The 22215-nt window shown below is 52.9% G+C and overlaps 6 protein-coding genes across 6 annotated transcripts; 4 read left to right on the forward strand and 2 right to left on the reverse strand.

The window, feature by feature from the left end:
• Positions 1-1413: 1413 nt before the first annotated feature.
• KD926_003854 (thiamine pyrophosphate-binding protein) lies at positions 1414-3267 on the forward strand (the record flags this gene model as incomplete). The annotated part of the gene is made up of 2 exons (XM_053097759.1): positions 1414-1495; positions 1550-3267. The coding sequence occupies 2 exons, from the start codon at positions 1414-1416 to the stop codon at positions 3265-3267; spliced, it is 1800 nt and encodes a 599-aa protein (XP_052958305.1).
• A 371-nt stretch (positions 3268-3638) lies between these two features.
• On the forward strand, positions 3639-9609 carry KD926_003855 (uncharacterized protein; the record flags this gene model as incomplete). The annotated part of the gene is made up of 2 exons (XM_053097760.1): positions 3639-6582; positions 6635-9609. 2 exons carry the CDS (start codon positions 3639-3641, stop codon positions 9607-9609), a joined length of 5919 nt encoding a protein of 1972 aa, XP_052958306.1.
• Positions 9610-9761: 152 nt separating this feature from the next.
• KD926_003856 (isocitrate/isopropylmalate dehydrogenase family protein) lies at positions 9762-10917 on the forward strand (the record flags this gene model as incomplete). Its single annotated transcript, XM_053097761.1, has 2 exons — positions 9762-10011; positions 10079-10917. The coding sequence occupies 2 exons, from the start codon at positions 9762-9764 to the stop codon at positions 10915-10917; spliced, it is 1089 nt and encodes a 362-aa protein (XP_052958307.1).
• Positions 10918-11484: 567 nt separating this feature from the next.
• On the forward strand, positions 11485-13849 carry KD926_003857 (transcription factor domain-containing protein; the record flags this gene model as incomplete). Its single annotated transcript, XM_053097762.1, has 2 exons — positions 11485-13091; positions 13180-13849. 2 exons carry the CDS (start codon positions 11485-11487, stop codon positions 13847-13849), a joined length of 2277 nt encoding a protein of 758 aa, XP_052958308.1.
• A 618-nt stretch (positions 13850-14467) lies between these two features.
• Positions 14468-16903, reverse strand: pab1 (polyadenylate-binding protein; the record flags this gene model as incomplete). The annotated part of the gene is made up of 3 exons (XM_053097764.1): positions 14468-14624; positions 14697-15346; positions 15407-16903. 3 exons carry the CDS (start codon positions 16901-16903, stop codon positions 14468-14470), a joined length of 2304 nt encoding a protein of 767 aa, XP_052958309.1.
• Positions 16904-18029: 1126 nt separating this feature from the next.
• On the reverse strand, positions 18030-21789 carry KD926_003859 (HECT-type E3 ubiquitin-protein ligase; the record flags this gene model as incomplete). Its single annotated transcript, XM_053097765.1, has 2 exons — positions 18030-18701; positions 18775-21789. 2 exons carry the CDS (start codon positions 21787-21789, stop codon positions 18030-18032), a joined length of 3687 nt encoding a protein of 1228 aa, XP_052958310.1.
• Positions 21790-22215: the final 426 nt, after the last annotated feature.

The following is a 22215-nucleotide window of genomic DNA, read 5'->3' on the forward strand; positions in this document are numbered from 1 at the left end:
TCTCCAGCACTTCGATGTACCCTTTTGCAGGCCCACTACAAATTGAATGAGATTTCAGGATGCCAAGTCAAGGAATCAGTCAGTACCAACCGCTTGAGCTGCTCAGGCCAGTCACACCTCCGATTGTGCTGAGAACATTGCGTGCACACGGGCCTTGAGAAATTAGTTCTTGCAGTTGGATTGCTTGAGCCAATATAACATATACCTTTTGCCACTACACTAAAGGGAGAATGAGAATTTATGAGTACATACGCCTCTTACCTATGTGGCTCGGGGCGATCTCTTACCTTCTGCTTCCGCGTGCGACAAGAGTTACAGGCTATCGTGATACGAGACGTCCTGACAGTTTTGGAGGGAGACATTGTTATTCACTTGAGCATATGAAATTATCCAGAATGGCTGTACAGATGAAAGACTTGAAGCGAGAGAAGAGATCATTTGATCTCCGGGCGGAAGGCCCCGGCTGAAGGTTCAGCCGACGCTTCTTTCTGCCTCAGGCATAAGTCTCCGCCTGCTTTGCCTTCATTCTTCTCCTCGCTTCCTTTGATCATCCATCAACCATCTGCCATCAATCATCCTCGTGCGACGACTAACCATCTATACCATCTGTGTCGGCGCCGGACATCATGAGAACGAATCTTCGAGATATCATTCAAATCACTTGTTCATCTTCTCGGCTCTTTCAATCATCGCGGACTTCCAGGCCGAATGCTGTTACCAACCAAGGCAGTTGAGCTGCCAAACCCCGCAGCCGACCAAAAAGATCATTGCAACGATATGCCACTAACACACGGACAAAAATAAGTGGGCATTATTGGCTCGCAATTGTTGCTCTCGGTGCTAGCGTCTGGTTCCTCTTCGGGAATGACCCATAAAGCGGACGAAATGCTTCAAATGCCGCGCTGCGAAATAACTACTGTTTTCTTTGGTGAGATACGTGGCTTTCGAGAGATCTCCATGTGTTGCGAGGGAAGACGGATTTCCCCCGCCATTGAACATCCGCTGGATCTCTTTGCAAAGGCGATGTCTTGCTTATTTCAGACCCTGTATCCCTTTCGGGTAAGTACCCACTAAAAGCCTGGTTCAAACTCTGGAAATCAACACCTTCCGCAGCCCCCAGGCATCATTGATCGGGTCCCTAGCTGAACTTGCGTCAGAGCCCTAAATCAAGGTCGTGGTGGCTCCGTGCGAACGCCGAGCTCATTCGAAGTTCTCTCTGCGTCAATGTGTGTGTACCTTGGGCCGGAAGATCCGATTCTTCAGTACTTTCATTCAGGCAGGTTTCGGGGAATGGCGGCATCATTCCAATGAATTCACTGCCACTAGACCGGACTTTTGTCTCGCTCAAAATAAAAGCAATGAGACGGCCTGCTCATGTCACCAAGCAAACAGTCCCGCAACTTTTGTGGAATCATGGATACTCGAAAGTTCGTCGGTCTAACGGGAGGAGATGTAGTTCGAGAAACCGTTGCCAAATACGGGGTTCATCATGTTTGTACGGAAATGGTTCCCTTGGTATGACAGGCTACAGCTCACGGTCTCTACCTAGTTGGATACCCTGGGGACGCTGCCCTACCCCTGTTCGATGCCATCTTCAAGAGCTCGCTCTTCCGCCTCATCCTTTCCCACCATGAACAAGGGGCAGGACATATGGCCGAGGGGTATGCTCGTGCTAGCGGAAAACCAGGCGTTGTTCTAGTCACTTCGGGACCAGGAGTCTCCAACATGGCGACACCTATGTTGGATGCCCTTTCGGACGGAACCCCGATGGTTGTACTGTGCGGCCAGGTATCGACCGCTGCCCAGGGCACGCAGACTTTCCAGGAGATAGACGCTGAGACGCTAGCCAAACCATGTACAAAATGGTGCACTTGTGTTCGGAGCATCAGTAGCCTACCGGACTGCCTGGAGTTGGCATTTCACCACGCTATGGACGGACGCCCCGGTCCAGTTCTTGTCGCCATCCCTGAGGACATCGGACTAGCTACCTTTGATGTACTTGCATTTGAAGAATCCTTGAAAAGCTCTTATAATGCTCGTGGGAATAGCGACCCCCAAGATTCTAGTCTAGCTCCAGCGTACAACATGAATACCCTTTACGATCAGATTGACCGCGTTGCGGATGTGATCAACAATTCCGAGCGCCCTGTCATCTGTGCCGGAAATGGAGTTCACGGCGAACACGGCGCTTTGTTCTTGTCAAAAGTGGCTGAAAAGGCTCAAATCCCGGTCGCTACCACACTCCTAGGACTCGGCAGCTATGATGAGATTCGAGACAAGTCCTTGCACCTAGTTGGCACATATGGGTCGCCATATGGCAATTATGCCATCCAGAATGCCGATTTGATCATTGCAATTGGAGCCCGCCTAGACGAGCGTGCGGTAGGCAATGCTGCTGCATATGCTCCAATGGCTCGAGAAACTGAATCGGGCCAAGGCCGTGGCATTATCCACTTTGATATAGCACCCGACGCGGTGGGCAAGGTCATTAAACCGACCGAGGTGGTGGTTGGAGATCTGTCTCAAACATTGCCCATTCTGCTTGCGCGCCTTGTCGGACGTAAAGGTCGATCGAGTTGGCTCAGGCAAATTCACGACTGGAAAAGACAGCATCCGTTCAAGATCCCCAATAGTGACTCATTCTCCGGCGCCTGTCGCTGTCTTCCTCAGCATGTAGTGAGGGAACTGAACCAACAAACCGCCCCTACCAAACATCGCACGACCATCACAACTGGAGTCGGGCAGCACCAGATATGGACAACGAGGTTTTACCGCTGGAGGTACCCACGGTCTCTCATCACGCCTGGCAGCCTGGCACCGATGGGATTTGGGGTCCCGGCTGCTATTGGGGCTCAACTTGCCCGACCAGATCATCAAGTCATTGATGTAGATGGCGATGCCTGCTTTAGCATGACCATGGAGGAACTTCTCACCGCTTCTCACAATCGTATTTCAATCAAAGTAATTATCCTCAACAACGATAAGCAAGGTATGACCAGGCAGCTTCAAGCCGGTTGTGGTGGCCACGTGTGTTATGTCCGCCAAGGGAATCCGGATATCGTGAAATTGGCTCGGAGTATGAATTGTCAGTCTCGCCGCTGTGGTTGTCTATATGAACTTCCGGGGTGTATCCAATGGCTTCTCAGGTGTCAGGGACCCGCAGTACTAGATATCCTGACAGATGATACCGAGATGATTCCTCTGGTACCGAATGGGCAACCATTGGACCAAATGCTACTGGAACCAACTGGAGCAACTGGGCCATAGCGTTAGGGTGTAGAGGGCCTTTCAGGCATGGAAGGATGTGGACCGTAGCTTTCATTCTGTATTATCTTTTCTGTATACCCCAGCCAAGGATGCTTCTTGACATTATAGTACCCTTTTTTTTTTTTTTTTTGGGACTTCAAGATGGCATATTCGTACTTTGTTTAATTGATCGGCCTCTGCCGATTAGCGCTAGGTATCGGCCTAAGGCAACAAGACATCTAGGCTACACGAGGCTGCCTGATCCCCGTGTCCCTCTCTCTCTTTCTCTCCCTGACCCCCGTGTCCCTCTCTCTCTTTCTCTCCCTGACACCCTACTCTCACCAACGTCAACACACTTTCATTCCAATTGAGCCCCTCCTCGAGTACAAGACATGGATGAAATCCGATCATGGTTATCGCCGACCGAGTTTGATTCAGAAGGCAGTGAATATCGCAAGCATCTCAATGCCCATGTCCCAACTACCGGGGATTGGTTGTTCCAGGCTGAACAATACAAGAACTGGTATGCCTCCACCGATAATGACATTTTGTGGATCAAAGGTATCCCAGGCAGTGGCAAGTCGGTGATCGCTGCGAATATCATCCGTACACTAGCCCAGGACAACAATGCCCCGGTGCTGTTCTTCTTCTGCCGACGAATTCTCGTGTCAAATTGTGATCCTCAGCAAATAGCACGGGATTTCTTGTGTCAGGCCTTGAGCCACAGTGAGGATTTTCCTTTGGTGGTTAGACAAGTCCAAGATAAATACAAGAACGTTGCGGAAGCTCCGTTCCGAGAGCTTTGGAAAACACTCACGGCTGTGTTGCCTACCTTACCAAAGGTATACTTGGTAGTCGATGCGCTGGATGAGATTGCGGTTGATCAAGACATTTTCATCGATAATCTCATCCAATTGGGACAGGGGAGACCGCAATCGATCAAAGTCGTCATTACTAGTCGCCATCTTTCCCCAGAAAAGGGGCGCAAGGGCCTCTCTATTCTTGATCTCCAGCTCGCGCGGCGAACGATCGAGAAAGACATCCAAACATATATCACTCATCGATTGAACTTCCAAGAACAAAGAGTGCTAACCAGTGAAGAACGATCTCTTGTTGAAGAGCTATTGGGACGGAAAGCGCAGGCTCTTTTTCTTTACGCTCGCCTAATTCTGGATGAGTTATTACAGCAAGAAGATCCCATTGTCTCGCAATTGGAGCAGCTTCCGGGCTCTCTTGCAGATATCTATACGAGCATGCTTCATGAATACTCGGTTCGATCTGGATCTTCAGTCGGGTTTCAGACCTCCCTCTTAACTTGGGTCACACACTCTTCGCGAGTCCTTCGGTTAACAGAGTTGGCCACCATTCTCCATCTCGATCGCAAATGCTGGGGCTTGGTGACTTTGTACGAGGTAAAATGCATGATTCATTCCTCATGTGGCCCTCTAGTCGAGGTTCTCGAAGATGAAACAGTCCAAGTGGTGCACCATTCTTTTACTGAATTCCTGCTTGACACCAAAAGGATGGGAGATGGCAGTCCCGACGGACTTTCAGAAGGGTTTCCAGTTCTCCAATCCACAAGCGCCCATCGGTCACTGGCGTCAGCTTGTGTTGACTATCTCGCGTCGGGGTGCTTTGACTCATGGCCTGTCCTGGGCCATCAAAGACACGAGAACCGGTTTGACAGTTTAAACAAACGCAGGGACCTACTGATGCGGTTTCCATTCTTACAGTACGCATCTCAAAATTGGCCGTATCACGCAGCCAAATGTGACTCTTTTGAACCGCAATTATTTTCAAGGCTGGACGATTTCCTAAATTACGGGGGTCATAATTTTGAAAGCTGGAAAGACTTCTGGCTTTCTGAAGAAAAGAATATCCCTGAAGGGCTTGAGCCGCTTCACATTGCTGCTCAATCTGGTCTAGGAGCGTATGTTTCACATCTTCTGGGCAGAGGAGCAGATCCAAACCGGTTGGACTCGTTTCAGCGGTCAGCAATGGCTTACGCAGCAGATCGGGGGCATTCCAACGTTATGTTTACTCTGCTACACAATGGTTCCGAATTTAATACCTTTGATCACGAGGGATTGACCCCCCTACATCAAGCCGCCAAAAACAATCATCACAGTGCAGTAGACTGCTTGTGCAAAGCAGGTGCTGATCCAATGACTCCCAAATCTAAGGAGGACCTGAGCTGGTGGGATGGAGCTACTTCAACTATCGGGATATCCCCAATGCAGTATGCCTGCGAGTTGGGAAATACCGATTGTGTTGTCGTGCTGCTTCGATACGTCGAGCCCCCCCGAAGGAAAGACATTCATCTACAATGGGCATCCATAACAGGGCAATCACAAGTGCTTTCCGTGTTGCTTCAATACCCAGAAATTGCCTGCAACCTCAATAGAAAAGATGAGAATAGCAAAACACCTCTGTACACGGCTTGCTGTGGGCGGCATGCGGCCTCTGTCCGTGTATTGCTTGACCATGGCGCCGACGCGCACCTGAACTCGGAATATCGATGCAAGTCAGGCAGCAGGATCAAGCCCCTTCCCAGTAACCAAGGCCTGACCCCATTGCAAGGCTGGGCGGACATCGAGAAGTTAGGCTCCCAGCATGATGATGAGGAGTTAGAGGGATGTCTAGAGCTTCTAGTCAATGCAGGATGTGATGTCAACGTGAGAAACTATGCAGGCGAGACGCCGTTGTTTGCATGGGGCCAACAATTTCTTGCGGGGGATCAGAGGCTAGATAAGAAACTGCAGTTTGTGACAATGCTTCTCAAACATGGAGCCGATCCTTGTGCCAGGGATAAGAAGGGCCGCACTGCGCTACATCAAATTCGAAGTTATGACGACTGCGAGGAAGTCATCAGCTTGCTTGTACAAGCAGGTGCGGATATTAATGCTGCAGATGATGATGGAGAGACACCCCTTATCTTTGTAGCCAAAGCCCAGCGTCTGGACGTAGGGCCGCTCATTCGAAATGGCGCAGATCCTAATATACAAGACCTGGATGGGAACACGGCACTACATTACATTTGCTCCTCATGGCTACTAAAATACGAGCATTTACAGGACTGGCTGACTTTCGCCGATCCTACGATCAAGAACAACGCCGGAGATACCTGTATCTATAATCTGCGGTTCGGGAACAATGGTCAAGGGAGATTGGATTCAATCCCATTTTTCATAGAGAAAGGCTTGGATTTAGAGTTCCAGAACGATCAAGGGAGAACGGTGCTCCACGCTGCTGTACAGCATGGGCAATTTGAATTTGTTCAAACATTGCTCAGATTCGGAGCAAAGGTCGATGCGACAGACTATCGAAATAAAACAGGTATGACCTGCTCGTATATCTCTTATTTCCCCTTTCGCTGATGGTCAGATAGTTCTCCACATCGCTGCGGAAAACGGATACACAATGGACATTTTCTCGTGTCTCGTCAAAGCAGGGGCAAATGTTAACGCCGTTGATTGTGACGGTAATACCCCTTTCCACGAGGCATGCTTGAGTAAGATACGGACTAGGGCCGTTCACCTAGACGCCGTCATCAAGGCAGGGGGGGTAGCAAGTGCAATCAATAATTATGGTCGCACGGCTTTGCATATGGCAGTCAGCCTCGAGCCAACTGATCGATATGACGGAACTATCGAAAAGGTTGAATTTCTCTTGCAGCAGGATAAAGCGATTGATCTTCATTCTCAGGATTTGAAGGGTGTCATGGCTATTCATCTTGCTGCTTCGGTATCCGCATCTACCACATGGCATTTATCCAGTACAGGAGCCGATATACAAACTCGAGCTTTCGACGGCCGCACGCCCCTTCATTTTGCCTCTGCAGCTTCTGAAAGCAACACAGTTGGTCTTATTTGCGATATCTACCGTGAGAATGGCTGGTCTGTGGACACAAGGGATAGAATGGGCCGTACGCCTTTGCAGGAGGCGGCACGTTCCGGTGATTTTGAATGTGTTCAATTTCTGCTACAAGCTGGGGCAAATCCCAATTCGAGGAGCAATCGAGGCCTGACGCCACTCCATGCCGCGGCCGAGCACCGCCCATTAAAGCAGGAGGCTAGTCATAAGAGCGAGATAACGTCGCAATCAGATTTTCCTCCCGGAATGAAAAATCTAATTCCCCTATACACTGATTTAGAGGGCGCCATCCAGAGTCTCAGGGTTGAACCAAATCATAGCATTACACTGGAGGAAGAAGCACGTGTGTTGCATGATGTCGTCTTGCTGCTTCTATCGGCCGGTGCGGATCCTCAAAGTACTAACAGGGATAATGAAACGCCATACGATATGGCTTTGGTGCTAGGATGTGAGACTATGGTTGATATTCTCTCGTCTACTTCCGGCCAAAGGTCAGTTACGGAAAGCGCCAGACACTCTGGGATCAAACTCATACAACAATGGTATTTGGCTAGGATTGGAGCCATGAGACACATTACCGATCATCTAAGTGTGGATAGCACGAATGCGCACTCTCTGCTCGAAACTGCGGTCAACCTCAAATCTAGTCAAGCAGTCAAAGCTCTCCTCGAGGCTGGTGCAGATCCTACAGTTCCGCTCACCGGTGGGCTTACAGCGATACATACAGCTGCCTATTGGGGCTTGACTACAATTTTGAAGACCATGTCATCATATGTGGCCGACATAAATACGCTGTCACCTCCATTGCTCCATGCAGCCGCACTGAGAGTGCATTCAAATCTTCAGATGATTGACCTGCTAATTGAACTTGGGGCAGACGTGAATGCTGTATTCACAGAACCTAAGTGCCCTTATGGCCTTCCGAATCCGTCATATGCGGTCATTCATATCTTTGCAGCTGGAAGAGAATGGTGGCATGTGCCTGCATTGCATTGTCTGCTCAAAGCAGGTGCAGATCTCGAGTTACCTGATGGCACTGGACGAACGCCTCTGCTATGTGCGTTAATTGGCAGCAGAAGCGGAGATAGTGGGAATGAAGGTTTCTGGAGAGACCACACATTAGCGGTTCTCCTGGAAAAAGGTGTGAACGTCAACAACATGTCATCGGACGGAGAATCAACTCCTCTTGTCATTGCTCTTCAGTCAAGGAGAGGGTCGAGCATTATCAAGAAACTCATCGATCATGGTGCCAGTATATCTCTCGGTAACACCCCAGCCCTATGCGCGGCCATTCGGAGCGGACATTTTAATGCTACAAAAGCTATTCTGGACGCTGGTGCAGACCCCAATGTTCTTTACCGGCCGAACCGTGAGCAATGGTACGAGCAGAGCGCGGAAGTTGAGACGCCTTTGATTGCAGCTGCGTCGAAAGATCGCCATTTTGATCCAGGGAGAACACAAACAAAGGACGCCATAATTAGTCTCCTGCTCCGATACGGCGCCGATCCTTCGATGGAGCTAGGTGACAGCCAAGGATGCGTGCTTCACATAATAGCCAGTTATGCTGGGTACTTCGGGCCACTCCTAAAAGCCAACCTCGACCTCAACATTCAGGATCGCCAGGGCCACACGCCCTTAATGGCGTCTCTCTGCACATCTTCATCTTCCTCACGATCCATGACGTTTAGCCTTAGGCGTGGGCTTATAACTACAGCACGGGAGCTGATCGAGGCAGGCGTCGACGTGAATATAACCGACTACCGAGGCTCTAGTCCTCTTCATGCTGCCGCGGCGTCGGGCTTCACGGAAATCGTCCCACTCCTTTTATCGCACGGTGCCTCCGTCTTAACAAGAGATGATGCGGGTCTCACCGCGCTATGCTACGTTTTAAGGAATGGGTACTATACCAATCGACTTCCAATGGCCAAGGCGCTGCTATCTGCGGGCGCAGACCCTCTTTTTGCCGGCCCGAACGGTGAAACGGCCCTACACCTTATTACTCCAGTATTGATGCTTTCGAGTGCCCCCGACATGTCTGAGGACCCGGTTGATTATTTCGACGAGTATACACGGCTGTATCGGCGCTTTGTTGACGCGGGATGTGATCGCAATGCTCGTGACGATGCTGGCAATACGCCACTATTCCGCTATGTGGAACAAGTGAAGGACCGGAGTGAATACTTCACTGTCCATCCACCTCGTCTGGCGGACATTCAGGACATGTTTGACCAGCATGATGTTTTTGCGGTGAATAATGCAGGCGACACACTACTGCATGCTGTTACGCGGAGAAGTCACGATGGTCAGTACGACTACTACGAGGACGGGGGCTCGGAGGGCGATGCCGTGGTTCTATTCAAGGAGCTACTTGCCAGGGGGCTCAACCCCAGACAAGAAAATCACGCAGGCCTCAGTGCTCTGGACATTGCGACTACGTACGCCAAGGAGGGGATTTTGGAGTTATTTGAGAGAAAAGATGACCAGCCGTAATGCCCGGATTCATCGGGTGAACGTTCAGGCAGAATCCCAGTCCTGAACAACTCCCCTCCTCCGGCCGCTCAGGTTATATATTAGCCATTGTTCTGCCTCGCAAATACTATGTATGCTTTTCAAGACAGCAACGTGTTTTATCTTTTCCGAAAATGACCTCAACAGCACCCACCTACCGCATTGCCTCTATCCCGGGCGACGGCATCGGCACCGAAGTCGTCGCCGCCACCATCCAGGTCATTGAGAAGTTGGCGCAGACGCTGGGAACTTTCCAAATTGACTTTACACACATTCCATGGGGCACCGAGTATTACAAAAAGTGTGGTCGCTATGTATCGGAAGACCACCTTGACACTCTACGACAGTTCGACGCCACGCTATTCGGAGCCGTGGGCGATCCTGGTAACACACTCCCGCCAGGCCCCTTTTCAACGATCCCCTACACTCACCACTAACATCTCACCTACAGACGTCCCCGACCACATCTCCCTCTGGGGCCTCCTCCTGGCCATCCGCGGACCGCTCCAGCTCTACGCCAACGTGCGCCCCGTGCGCACTTTCCCGGGCACCAAATGCCCGCTGACGACTGCCGCCAAAGACGGCATCGACTGGGTGCTTGTGCGCGAGAACTCCGAAGGCGAGTACTCGGGCCAAGGCGGCCGCAGCCACATCGGACAGCCATGGGAAGCGGCCACAGAAGTAGCCATGTTCACGCGGGTCGGCATCGAACGGATCATGCGGTTCGCGTTCGAGACGGCGCAGTCACGGCCCCGGAAGCTGCTGACGGTGGTGACGAAGAGCAACTCGATGCGCAACGGCATGGTGCTCTGGGACCAGGTGGCCGCGGAGGTGGCGCGGGATTTCCCCGACGTGACCTGGGACAAGATGCTGGTGGACGCGATGACGATCCGCATGGTCGCGCAGCCGCAGTCTGTGGATACCATCGTCGGCACGAACCTGCACATGGACATCCTCTCGGACCTGGCGGCCGCGCTAACGGGCTCGATCGGTGTGGCGCCGTCGAGCAATCTGGACCCGACGCGGAAGAGCCCGTCGCTGTTTGAGCCAGTGCATGGCAGTGCGTTTGATATCACTGGTAAGGGGGTGGCGAATCCTGTCGCGACGTTCTGGTCAGCGGCGGAGATGCTCGCGTGGCTGGGGGAGAAGGACGCCGCGAAGACGTTTATGGACTGTGTGGAAAGGGTGTGTGCGGCCGGTGTTCTGACGAGGGATTTGGGAGGCAGCGCAAATACGCAAGGCGTGGTGGATGCTGTGTGTGCAGAGATTGAGGGTTTGTCCAAGGCATAATTCAGGAGGGTCTGTCTGTATAGAAGCTTTTTAGGGCTTTCTACACCTGTGCAGAAATATATCTTTAGCTGCTGTGCCCCGTACGACCACTCCACGGAAAACGAGAATCCATGCTTGTACACCCAGAATTAGAGAGAAGTGAAGAGAAATGTAATCAGGGGGAAAATGAAAAAAAAATTAAAATTAAAAAAATCAAAAAAAAAAATCAAAGTAGAACCGAGTGTTGCTAGAGAAGATGCAAGTAGCAAGCAAAAAAGAGCAAAAAAGCAACAAAAAGCTGACAAGAGTGGGATTCGAACCCACGCCATCGTGAGATGAGTAGGAAACTCGTTGGAGTTGTCAGTTAAGGTAACACCTTAACCTACCGCCTTGGACCGCTCGGCCATCTTGCCCGATTGATGAAGAATGGGCAACATTTCTGACATCATAATCTTGTGAAATTTTAAATTCACTCATATTTCTCTTCTCTCCAACTCCATTCGCATCCGTTCCCTCTCTCCCACAACCTCTTCCCCATTCCTCCCATCCCCAATCCCTCCTCGTGAGAGGCATCATGTGCTTACCGCCATGGAGCCTTCCAATCTCACAACTGGCCCCTCGGAGATTGGTTCCTTGACGGCCCAGTCCTATGACGAGAGTCAGTTTGTCGGCAGTTCTAGCGGCGTTTTCTTTATCAAGACCGTTCGACAGGCTTTCTCGCAGAACCTGGATGGACCGGCTGGCGCTTCATCTACCCAAGACTTTCCTCAGCCGGAAGATACTCTTCTCGGCAGTGATGCTTCGCCTCATGACAGGCGTTCGATCCCGGCCTCCGCCAAAGCATCGCCCGCGGTGACGGAGCCCAAGTCGTCCCTAGGCGAGTGGGAATATGATCCTACCGTGGCGGCGGTCCTGGGGAATGCTCCGCCGCTGGAAACGGCCCGCCAGCTGATGATGGTCTATTTCAAAGTCTGGCACCCGCTGTTTCCATTCCTCCACGGGCCGACGTTTCTACAGGCCATGGAGTTGCTCTACTCAACCGGGGGCCGGAATATCGCCCATTCGCCTTCTTCAGCACATCGGAGTACCTGCTGGACCACCATCTTCCAATGTGTCTTCAACCTGGCTAGCCACCTGCGCCCGGATCTCCAATTTCCTGCGGAATCTCGGGTCGGATCCCCTAGTAGCATTCACACCTTGCTCGGCACGCTGACGGGCAGAAATGATCTCCCCTCCCTGCAGGCGCTGCTCGCCTCGCAGTTGTATCTCGTGGCCAAGATGTCACTCCGCACCGCTTCCACCGTAGGCGGGTGCATGCTACGCTCCATGCTGCATGCTGGTCTCCACCGCTGTCCGTTCCGGTACAGGGAACTCTCCTCGCATGATCGCCAGCTGCGCAAGAGAATCTTCTGGTCGGCTTACGCCATTGACCGCTATCTCAGCCAGGCCCTCGGCTTACCGCTGGGGATCCAGGACTCAGATATTGATGTCTGCGCTTCGGGAGCCCATGAGATTCACATTCCAGGTGCCTATAATCGGGAATGGCCCTCGTTCTTGCCTCCTGCTGCTCCGGCAGCAGAGAATGTAGCAAGCCCACATACCGAGAATCCTAGCTTCAATGGACCTCGCCAGGAGTATGACACCACCGTACCCATGACTCCCACGAGACCGCCAACTTCGGGCTGGCACTCCGAGTCTCACCAACACAGGCGAGAAATCGCCTTCGCCAGTTATGTCGAATCCGGCAAATTGACCGGCCAAGCACTGGAGCTCTTCCACAAATCCATACTCGTGCGCTCCGTCCGGCGCAGCTCCGTGCTCTTCCTCGTCACCGACGTGCACAAATGGTGGAATAGCCTCTCCGCCGACCTGCAAGGTGTCCCAACTCCATCCTTACCGTCAACCTCCACCGAAACTCCCTTCAATTTCGGTCCATTCTTCACCGTCCTTTACCAACACCTCATCCTCCTCATTCACCGCCCCTCGCTCTCCCTCAGCCCGTCAACCGCGGAGTTCGCCTCCAGCCTCCAGACCTGCATTGGCGCCGCCAGGGAGATCCTCTCCGCCCTCAAGACCCAGGTCGATGCTGGCCAGGCCCTTTTCTGGCCTGGTTACCTGTCCGCAGCCTGGATGGCCGGGCTGGTACTTGCTTTTGCGTGTCAGTTGCGGCAGTACGTTTTAGAAAAGGCGTCCAGGTGAGTCCATTTTCCTCCTTTATTTTCTCAACCCAATTACCCTCCTTCTTCAACCAAAGTATAGTAATCTCTAACCCATCCACGGCAGAGAAATCTCCGAATGCCTCGACTTTCTCCATCTGATGTCCACTCAATGGGAAACGGCCAAACACTGCCATCGCGCGCTCTCCTTGCTCGCCCACAACATCCATCACCACCAGCAGCTCACATCTCCATCTACAACCCCCACCCCCGCCAGCACCCCCTTCTTGCGTAGAGACCTTCCCGGATCCCAACCAAGGAAACCCCACGAGAGGCAAGGACAAAGACAAAGAGATAGATCGCCCTCAACAACGGACCCTAATATCGACCCGGAGAACCGAAAACGAAGACGTGTCGAATCGACCACCGATTCCCCTCTGCACGACCAATATCCTAGCAGAACCAGCCATGATGCGCCGGCATCGATGACCGCCGGTGGAAATAGCCATCATTACCAGACCGGAACATCCATGGCCACCATGTGTTCTGAGATCCCGCCTGTCTTGGACAATCGTCGCCTTGGTGGTGACGACGGCGAGGCAGCGGGGAGGTCCCTAGGATCGGATCCGTACCGTACGGCTCTAGACCAGGATCAGGATTACGAGGATCGGCTGTTCTTCCCCGACGGGTCGGCCACCTCGATGATGGATTTCGATCTGAGTATGGCGGATTTGCTGCAGGGAGCGAATTTTGATAACTTGGTGGATATGTTCGGACAGCAGTATCCGAGTTTTTGAGACTGGGTCCATATACGGGGTAGAAATTTAAGCTGCGGCATCAGACTATATACTGCTTTGAACGTCTACGTAGAATGGAAAGATTCGTTCAAGATCCCGTGAGGAAGCCATAAGTCTATATTACGCTCGCGTCAGATAAACACCGCACGAGAGTAGGTCGTATAGCGGGAAGGGAAGAGAAAAGGCATCACAACTTCCCCCCTCGTCACATAAAATCTGGAAAAAAAAAAAAAGAAAAAAGGGTAAGAAAATAAGAGAACACCATGACATCCGAGTAACTTTTTCTCCGATCCCAATGATTCGCTGATTCTCCACTGAGTTCCTTTTTCCACCTCCACGATACAAAGTCGAGGTAAAAAAAAAAGAGGGAGATCCAGAAAACCGAGTGTCGCTCACAAGATACAAGCAAGTGACACCGCTAAAACAAGCAAAACTTTTGGAAACCGAGGGATATCAGGAGGGAAAGAAAGAGATGAGAGATAGGAAGGAGGTAAGAGAGGAAATAAGAGAAAAATCGTTAATTCGATCCATGGGAAAAGTAGGTCATCAAAAAAAAGTGAATCAAAAAACTCCTTGGCAGATACAAATCTACCGTGCATCGGGCATCAGACCCATCGTTTACGACTTGTTTTCTTCGGTCGAGGTCTCCTTGGCGGCCTCCTTGGGCTTGGGGGCCTCGCCGGTCTGCTCGCCCTCACCCTTGTTCTTCATGTACTCGTCGTAGACGCTCAAGGCCTCGTCGACCTTGGCGCGCAGAGCCTCCTCATCCTCAAGCCTAGAAAGGGACAGACTGTCAGCTCGTGGTTCCTTTGACATGAGAGAAAGGGGAGGGGGGCAAAAGACTTACAGGCTAAGCAGCTCAGTGTTATCCATCTCCAAAAGCATACCAGTAATCTTACCAGCCAGCTCGGGTTGCTGAGCCTGGATCTTGGGGTAGAGAGCCTCACCCAGCATCTGCTTCTGCTGGGCAGAGGGAGCAGCGGAGAGAGTCTGGCTGTTGACTCCACCGGCAGCAGCTTCCTCGCCACGACCAGCGGCGGGCTGAGAGGCGTTCTGTCCGCGACCACCCTGACCGGGGTGGCCACCAACCTGACCCTGCTGAAGGGGCACACCGCCACGACCCTGGCCGTAACCGGGTCCGCGCATGCCCTGGCCCATGTTAGGCATGCCAGGAACCTGGCCGCGACCACCGGCGCCACGTCCGAACTGAACCTGAGCCATAGCCTGAGGGTAACCCATGCCGTTAGGCAGGCCACCGGGGCCCTGCATACCCATGGGAATGCCCTGAGCGAAGTTGGGAGGAATCTGCTGGTTGGGACCCATGCCGCGTCCACCCTGCTGGCCAGGGAAAGGACCGGGGTACTGACCGGGGCGTCCACCGGGGATGCCGGCCATCACCATACCGGGTTGGGGAGGGAAGGCCATACCACCGCGCTGACCACCGGCAGGGATAAATCCCTGCTGGCCAGGACCGTAGAAAACGGCGGGCTGCATGTACTGCCAGCGTGATTAGTAAACCGTGGGCTGAAAAAGAGCAAGATTCAAGAAAAAACTTACGGGCTGGGGCATGCCGGCGGCGGCAGCAGCCTGCTGCTGTCTGATGGTGTTGCGAGCCTGGATGCTGGCCTCGAGCTGGCTGCGGCGGACATCCTTGCGCTGGGCCAGAGCAACGTAGAGAGGCTTGCCGTTGACCATGCGCTGGTTCATCTCGGTAACAGCCTTGGAGGCCTCGTCGGGGCTGCTGAAGCAAACGAAACCGAAGCCCTTGCTCTTACCAAGCAGTTTCTTGTCGCCCTTCTCGGCCTTCTTCTCCTTGTCGCTGTCCTCAGCGGCGGACTCCTTGGGCTTCTCCTCAGACTTCTCAGCCTCGGCGGACTCGGTCTTCTCGTTCTCCTTGTTGGAGTCCTTCTCCTTCTCGGAATCGGGGGAAGAGGAGCGCTCGGGGTTGGTGTCGCGCATGATCTTAGCGGAGGTGATGGTGCCGTAGGGGGCGAAAAGGTCGCGCAGCTTCTCGTCGTCAACGTCGTCCGTGAGGTTCTTCACGTACAGGTTGACACCCTGGTACTTGGAAGCCTTCTCCAGACGGGCGGCCTCGTACTGCTTACGCAGCTCCTCCTCACGCTCGTGCTTCTTCTGGGCACGGCCAACGTAGAGCTTCTGGGTGCGGATATCCTTATCGTTCATCTCTTCGACGGCGGCCTGCGCGCTTTCGTGGGTCGAGTAGTTGACGAAACCGAAGCCACGGCTCTTGCCCTCCTGGTCCCGGCTAAGAGTGGCCGAGGTGATCTCACCGAAAGCCTCGAAGAGCTTGCGGAACTCGTCATCGGTGACCTCGGGGTCAACGTTCTTGACGTAGACGTTGGTGAAGTTGGCCTTCATCTCCTCGAACTTGCTCTGGCGGTCCTTCTTGGAGATGTGGTGGCCGACGAAGACCTTCTTGTCGTTCAGAAGCATGCCGTTAACGTGCTTGATGGCGTTGTTGGCAGCCTCGGCGGTCTCGTAGTGCACGAAGCCGTAGCCCTTGGAGTTACCGAACTCATCCTGAGCGACCTTGCAGCTGAGAATGTTGCCGAAGGCAGCAAAGGTATCGTGCAGAGCCTTGTTGTCAATGGCGTTGTCCAGGTTCTTGATGAAGACGTTGCCCTGGCCAGTCTTGCGCAGAGCGGGGTCACGCTGAGACCACATGATACGGCAGGGCTTGCCCTTGATGAGGGTGTAGTTCAGGTCCTCCAGAGCACGCTCACCGTCGGCAGTGTTGTTGTAGTTGACGTAGGCATATCCCAGAGAGCGTCTGGTGACGGCGTCACGGCAGACACGGATGGAAGCGACCTGGCCAATGGAGGAGAAAAGCTCGTAGAGCATGGCCTCGGTGACCGAGGGGTCGAGTTCACCGACATAGAGGGAAGCCGAGTGAGGCTGAGAGTTGCTGGGGGCGGCCGAGGAGTTCTCAACCGCGGTGACCTCGGGGGCCGCAGCAGGGGAGGTGGCGCTGGCCTCGGGAGTGCCGTTGGCAGCGTTGTCGGCGACGGGAGTGGTAGCAGCGTCGGCAGACATTTTGATGATTTGGAATTTCTTTGGGTTTTTGTAGTTTTATTGGGTCTGTTTCCACGCAAGATGAGATTAGCACGAGATTCCAACCGGTGCAAAGTGGGATGGATAGGCTCTTCCGATAGCAGGAAAGAAAAGTGGGCCGAAGGTCGTTTGCTCGATTCCAAAGATTTTACTGTGAACTTGTAGAGCAGATCAAGACACGGTTGATCCTTGAAGGTAGAAACAGACAGCCTAGGAGGCAGACAGTCGAAGGAGAGATGGGGGATGTCTCAACCGTCCCACGACTACCAACACACAAAGCGGGACAAAGGGAAAAGAACAAGAGCAATGGAAAGTGAATACAGCGCGACCGACGTGCGAGTCCAGATCACAGCATGCAGATGACAGAGAGTGAATCAACAAGGGACGAAACGCGGTACAGCGAAGGCGAGCAATCACGATCACTCGGGATGGGAGAGAAAGGCCGGCAGCGAAGGAAAGGAAAACCTTAGGAGTCACGCACACACAACAAGCGGGAAAGGGTCAAATCAAGTATGGAGACTTGGTTTGACAACGTTTCTTTTTCTGGATTTTCCGGGTTTTTTTTAGATATTTTTTTCGATAATTTTCGAAAAAAGAGGATGTAGAAAAGGAATAGGAAGAAGAAAGGATGTGCTGAAGAGGCAGCAGAAGGGGTTTTAGGGGGAGGAAGAAAGAAAAGAAGGAAAGAAGAAAGGACGAGAAGATTTTCTTTTTTGATTTTTTGATTTTTTTTTTCTGGAAAAGTCAAAGGAATTTTTTAATTTTTTAATTTTTTTCTTTTCTTTTTGGGTCATGCTTTTTGAGTTTTCCCACGGTCTGATTGGAAGAAGAACTCGAGCTAGACCCGAACAGGACTAAGATCGCTGCGTTCTTAGCGGCAAATCACGGGATGCAGTCAGGTGTCGATAGGGCTTATCGCTGTCAGTGGCACTCGTATTGCACAACTCCGTACTAGATACTATTCACTCTTCACCCAGGGCGCCTTAACTATGCAGTTCGAGTGCGACGCATTCAATTAATTCACATCATACTCTCTCTCCCTCTCCCCACCTAGCCTCTTTCTATGTGCGATTAATATCCTCTCCTCTCCTCTCCTATCCTATCAATCTCAACTCAAATCAAATCCGGCCCCCGAGTTGACCGCGTAGAGAAGCTTCTCGCGTAGTGCGGTAGCGCTGCTATAACGAGGAAGCTTCAGGAGATTCACGCAGGTACTCGTACTAGGCAGTCGTTCCTGATCCTCGCTGGAGTCTCGAATACTGAACCGCGGATTCAGATGGCCAAATCCTAGCAATGGGGCCCGCGGAGTGGAGGTCACGAAACGGAGCACTTTCTGTCGTTCCTCGTTGCTCATATTCTCCATGACTTCCCAGAACAGCTTGATCGTCGGGTGCTCTTCCTTATCGTCGCCGATCACGTATACGCCCCCGTATAGCGTGTGCCGTCGAAGGTCCGACACGTCGATGTCGCCCGACTCGCCGCTAACCAGCGTCTGCAGTTCCGCCTGGTTGAACATGGACAGCCACGAGGGCTGGATGACCTGACCCAGACCTTGAAGGAAAGCGTTGGTTTGGAGAGCCGGTTGCACCTGAAGACGGTACCGTGCGATGTAGGAAATATAGACGAGTCGGTTCTGGTTCGTCACGGGGATGTCAGATCCGTGGCTTTTCAGATCTCTCGTGATGGTGCGACTGGTCGAATCCGGGAGAGAAATCGTGTCGCTAATCGTGAAGTTCAGGGAGAAGCCTTCCACGTCACCGGGGTAATTCTTCAATTGTAGCTAAATTTCCAGGGCCAGTCAGTTACTCAGTCCTGCGCCGCTTTACGGGAAGCCGATTTCGCGTCTCACTTACCAATCCCTGATAAAGCCCCTGGTCCAGATCCTTCAGGTCGTTGAGGTTGGCGCGGTAGGCGGTTTCCCTCTGGGCCGATCCCGTGCCGCCGGTCAGGGCCCATTTCAGCAGGAAGAACGGCGCAAAATTGACATCTACCAGGATGCCCTCGTAGAGACACTTCCCGATGACTCGCCCCAAGAATTCATACCGTCGAAGCAAGTCACGGACCTGCTCACTCCATTCCGGGCTGTTCTCGACGAAGCCGGTCCGTTTCAGGGACTCCCGGCGCTGCTCAACGGCGGCTGGGTTGGGGTAGAGCAGGTGCTGGTCATTCTCTTCGAAAAGAGTCAGTGCACTCGTGGATTTGAAAGCCTCGTTGGTCACGCTGGTGAGGAACTCTTTCGTCACACCGCCGCCGTCAATTCCCGCCTCGGCCGTGTTGAATTTGTCGATGAACGTAATCTGGATCGGCTCCTTCAAGCCCTCCCCTAGTTCGTAAAACTGGTCAAAGGCGTCGTCAAATACGCTCTCGCGTCGGATGTTCGCATGGTGCCGACCCAGGATATCCTGCACAGCCGGATGCCCGTCGATCATGCGTCCCATGGACGCGTGGGCTACAGACATGCGCCATGAGTCCGGATCAATGAATCCTTGCCGTCTGCGCATTTGATCCCTAAAGATGAACTCTCGAAATATCTGAACGCGGGTGGTGAAAGGAATAAAGAACGGCATGTTCCGCAGAATCTCCAGTCTCGGGGCCACGGCCTCCAGTTGCTTTCTCCGCGCAGCCTGCTGCTGCCGCCGCCGCAGGGCTTCGATTCGGCGAGTTTGCTGGGCACGACCGGTGCCGATTAGTCCCGGTGAAGGCTCGTAGTAGGAATCGCCCATCAAATCGTCCTGCTCATCATCGTCATCCTCGTCTTGAAGTTGGTGTCGGTTCTCTTCTTCTGCAACGACGGCGGGGATGAAGCCCTCCATGTCAAAGCGATTCGTCATCAGCCAATGCCCGTCGGGAAGGAATTTACGCCGCGAATCGCGCTCGTGAATCATTCTCAATAGACCCGTAACGAGACCCTTGAAATAATCGAGCGGAATACCGGTCACTCCGGCCAGGCCCTTTTCTTTGTTCTTCATCTCCAGATCTCTGACACTTGTGATAGAATCGGAGGGCGGAGTTAAAGAGCTGAAATAACTGCGAATGCTGCCGGGCTCCTGCGTGGGCTGCTGTTCATTCAAGTCCGCCGAATTCCAGTACAACGTGAAAGCGAGATTCTTGAGGAACACCGTCATATCTTTAATATCGTTCAGTGGTAGGGCACTTTCCTTGGTCCAGGACACGCGCGTGTTTGACGACGCAGTGAACGACGAGTCGCTCGAAAAGAACTCCTCGTCGTCCATCACTTTCAGAACAAACGTATAAAGCTCGAGGAAAAGCAGGATAATCGTCCATTCCTCGTCTCTTTCGTTCTGAGAGAGGGCCGACAGCCTAGAATCGGTCGACTCCGCTGCAGGCTTCAACAGAGACAGAACCTTTGTCGAGTCTTGACAGATAGCTGCAAATATTCTACTAGACCGAGATGCATGCCAGAAGTATTTAATAGCGGGGATTCGCGATCCCGCAAGACCTCCGGCTTGATCACTTGAATTGGCTGATCCTAAGTACAACCACATGCGGATATCGTCGCCCCGCCGGGGGAACACTCGCAGAAGGGTCAAAGCATACGTAGCGAGAATCTTAGCCTCCCGCGAAGCGTCCGACTGCACATCGGCAAGATCACCCTGCGACAGGTGCGTAGACTGGAGCTGCGAGAGGAGACCGGTGATACTCGTCTGGTTGATAAGGCTGACGAGCTGATCCTTGACAAATGGGTGTAAAGGAGTTGTCTGGGACGGGTCGTCCAGCTCAGGCGCGTCGTCAAAGTCCAGTCGCCGCGAGATATATACAGCTGTGGAATTCAATAATTCGGAGACAACCTGGACAAAGCCGGGCTCTGAGGCTTGAAGTCCGGCATGGCCGCCCAGAGCATATCGATGGAAGAAAATGAAGTAAGAAAGCAGCCAGAGGCGGGACTCTACATCGTTCGAGTCTTGGGGCCGCTCTCTGAACTGCGACTGCAGAGGACCCAACGCAGACGTGAGCAGTTTATAATTGATGTTGCTTGCCAAGTCATCCAGCGACTTGAGGTGGGCTGTCAGATCGGGGATGGTCAGGTAGCTCCTGGCAAACCATTCATATGCCGTGAGGGTCTCCGACGTAATTGGTCGCAGCAGTGCCAGCACACTTTGAACCAGGTCCTCGGTAGACACAGCGAATCTGCCGGAGATGTCCTTGATATTCCTGGTGAGGTGGCCCATAACAGCATAGTATTCTCGGGCGGTTCGTGCCACCTCTTTGGGTATTAGGCCCGTGAGGAACCCCAGCAGCTCAAGCAAAGGGCGCATGGCAAACGCCGGCATCGTTGACGAAGGAGCAGCGTGAAGCATGCGCAGGGTCAGCTGTGCCAGTCGCTTCAGCGGGGTCATCCATTCTCCTTCAGTGGCGATGGTCGGCAGCTCCTTCCATGTCTTTTGGAAGGAACTCGAAAACACCACCAAACGAGCAATGTCGCTGCTATTCCACGGCTCCAGGAACTGGACCAGTAGTCGCAGCTGTGCCCAGCAATCTGCCGCCGTTGAGTATGCAATAGGGGGTGGCATGACACCATCCGGACCCTTTGCCAGCTCTTCGAAGGGAGGAGCAGCTTGGATCCTCTGTGCCTCAGCTGCATCCCACTCTGATCGCCATCTCCCTCGCGTTATCTTCCTGCTCCGATAACCCCGCCATGTCCGCTGGACCACTTGACTTGCGCCCAGTCGTTCCCTTTCCTGTTGCCTGAGAAGTCGCTCTTGCTGCGCGATGGCCAGAGTGTTCTGCGAGCCGGAGCCATGGGGATTCTGTCGACCGGAGGGGAATGCGGCAAACGGGTTGGTATTGCGAGCTCCGAGATTAACTTGCCGCGGACGGCGGGAGTTACCCGTGAATGATTGGAACATAGCTTCGGCTCGATGCGCGGAGAGGATTCAGAGGTCGGTTGCGATGGGGAAACCCTTATTCAGGGACTGAAAAGGGCACTTCTGAGAGGAAGAAGTAGGACGGCAGCGTCTCCATGCCGCAACGTAAAGATGGGCAGCGTTCGGGTTCGTAAGCGTTGGGTTTAGGATGAGGGAGGTTTTTGGGCCATGACGGGATTGACGCTCGATCGCTGAGCTTCCGGGGGAGATTGGCACTTTGGGGCACGCACTTTACCAGGTAGGAACTCCGGGCCTGTCCGCCCAGATAGTTATTGCCACGCACGAAACGCCACTACCGGCATGGATGAGGTGAGAGTCAGAGTGAGAGTGAGTGTTTGGCATTATTCAGTTACCCATTTGTTTAAGATCTATTTGGTCAACCTGTTCAATTGGTAGTCATCACCTTGT

The sequence above is a fragment of the Aspergillus affinis genome, assembly GCF_023601865.1.
Source record: "Aspergillus affinis strain CMG 70 chromosome Unknown NODE_19_length_383810_cov_86_361570, whole genome shotgun sequence".
NCBI classification, from domain to species: domain Eukaryota; kingdom Fungi; phylum Ascomycota; class Eurotiomycetes; order Eurotiales; family Aspergillaceae; genus Aspergillus; species Aspergillus affinis.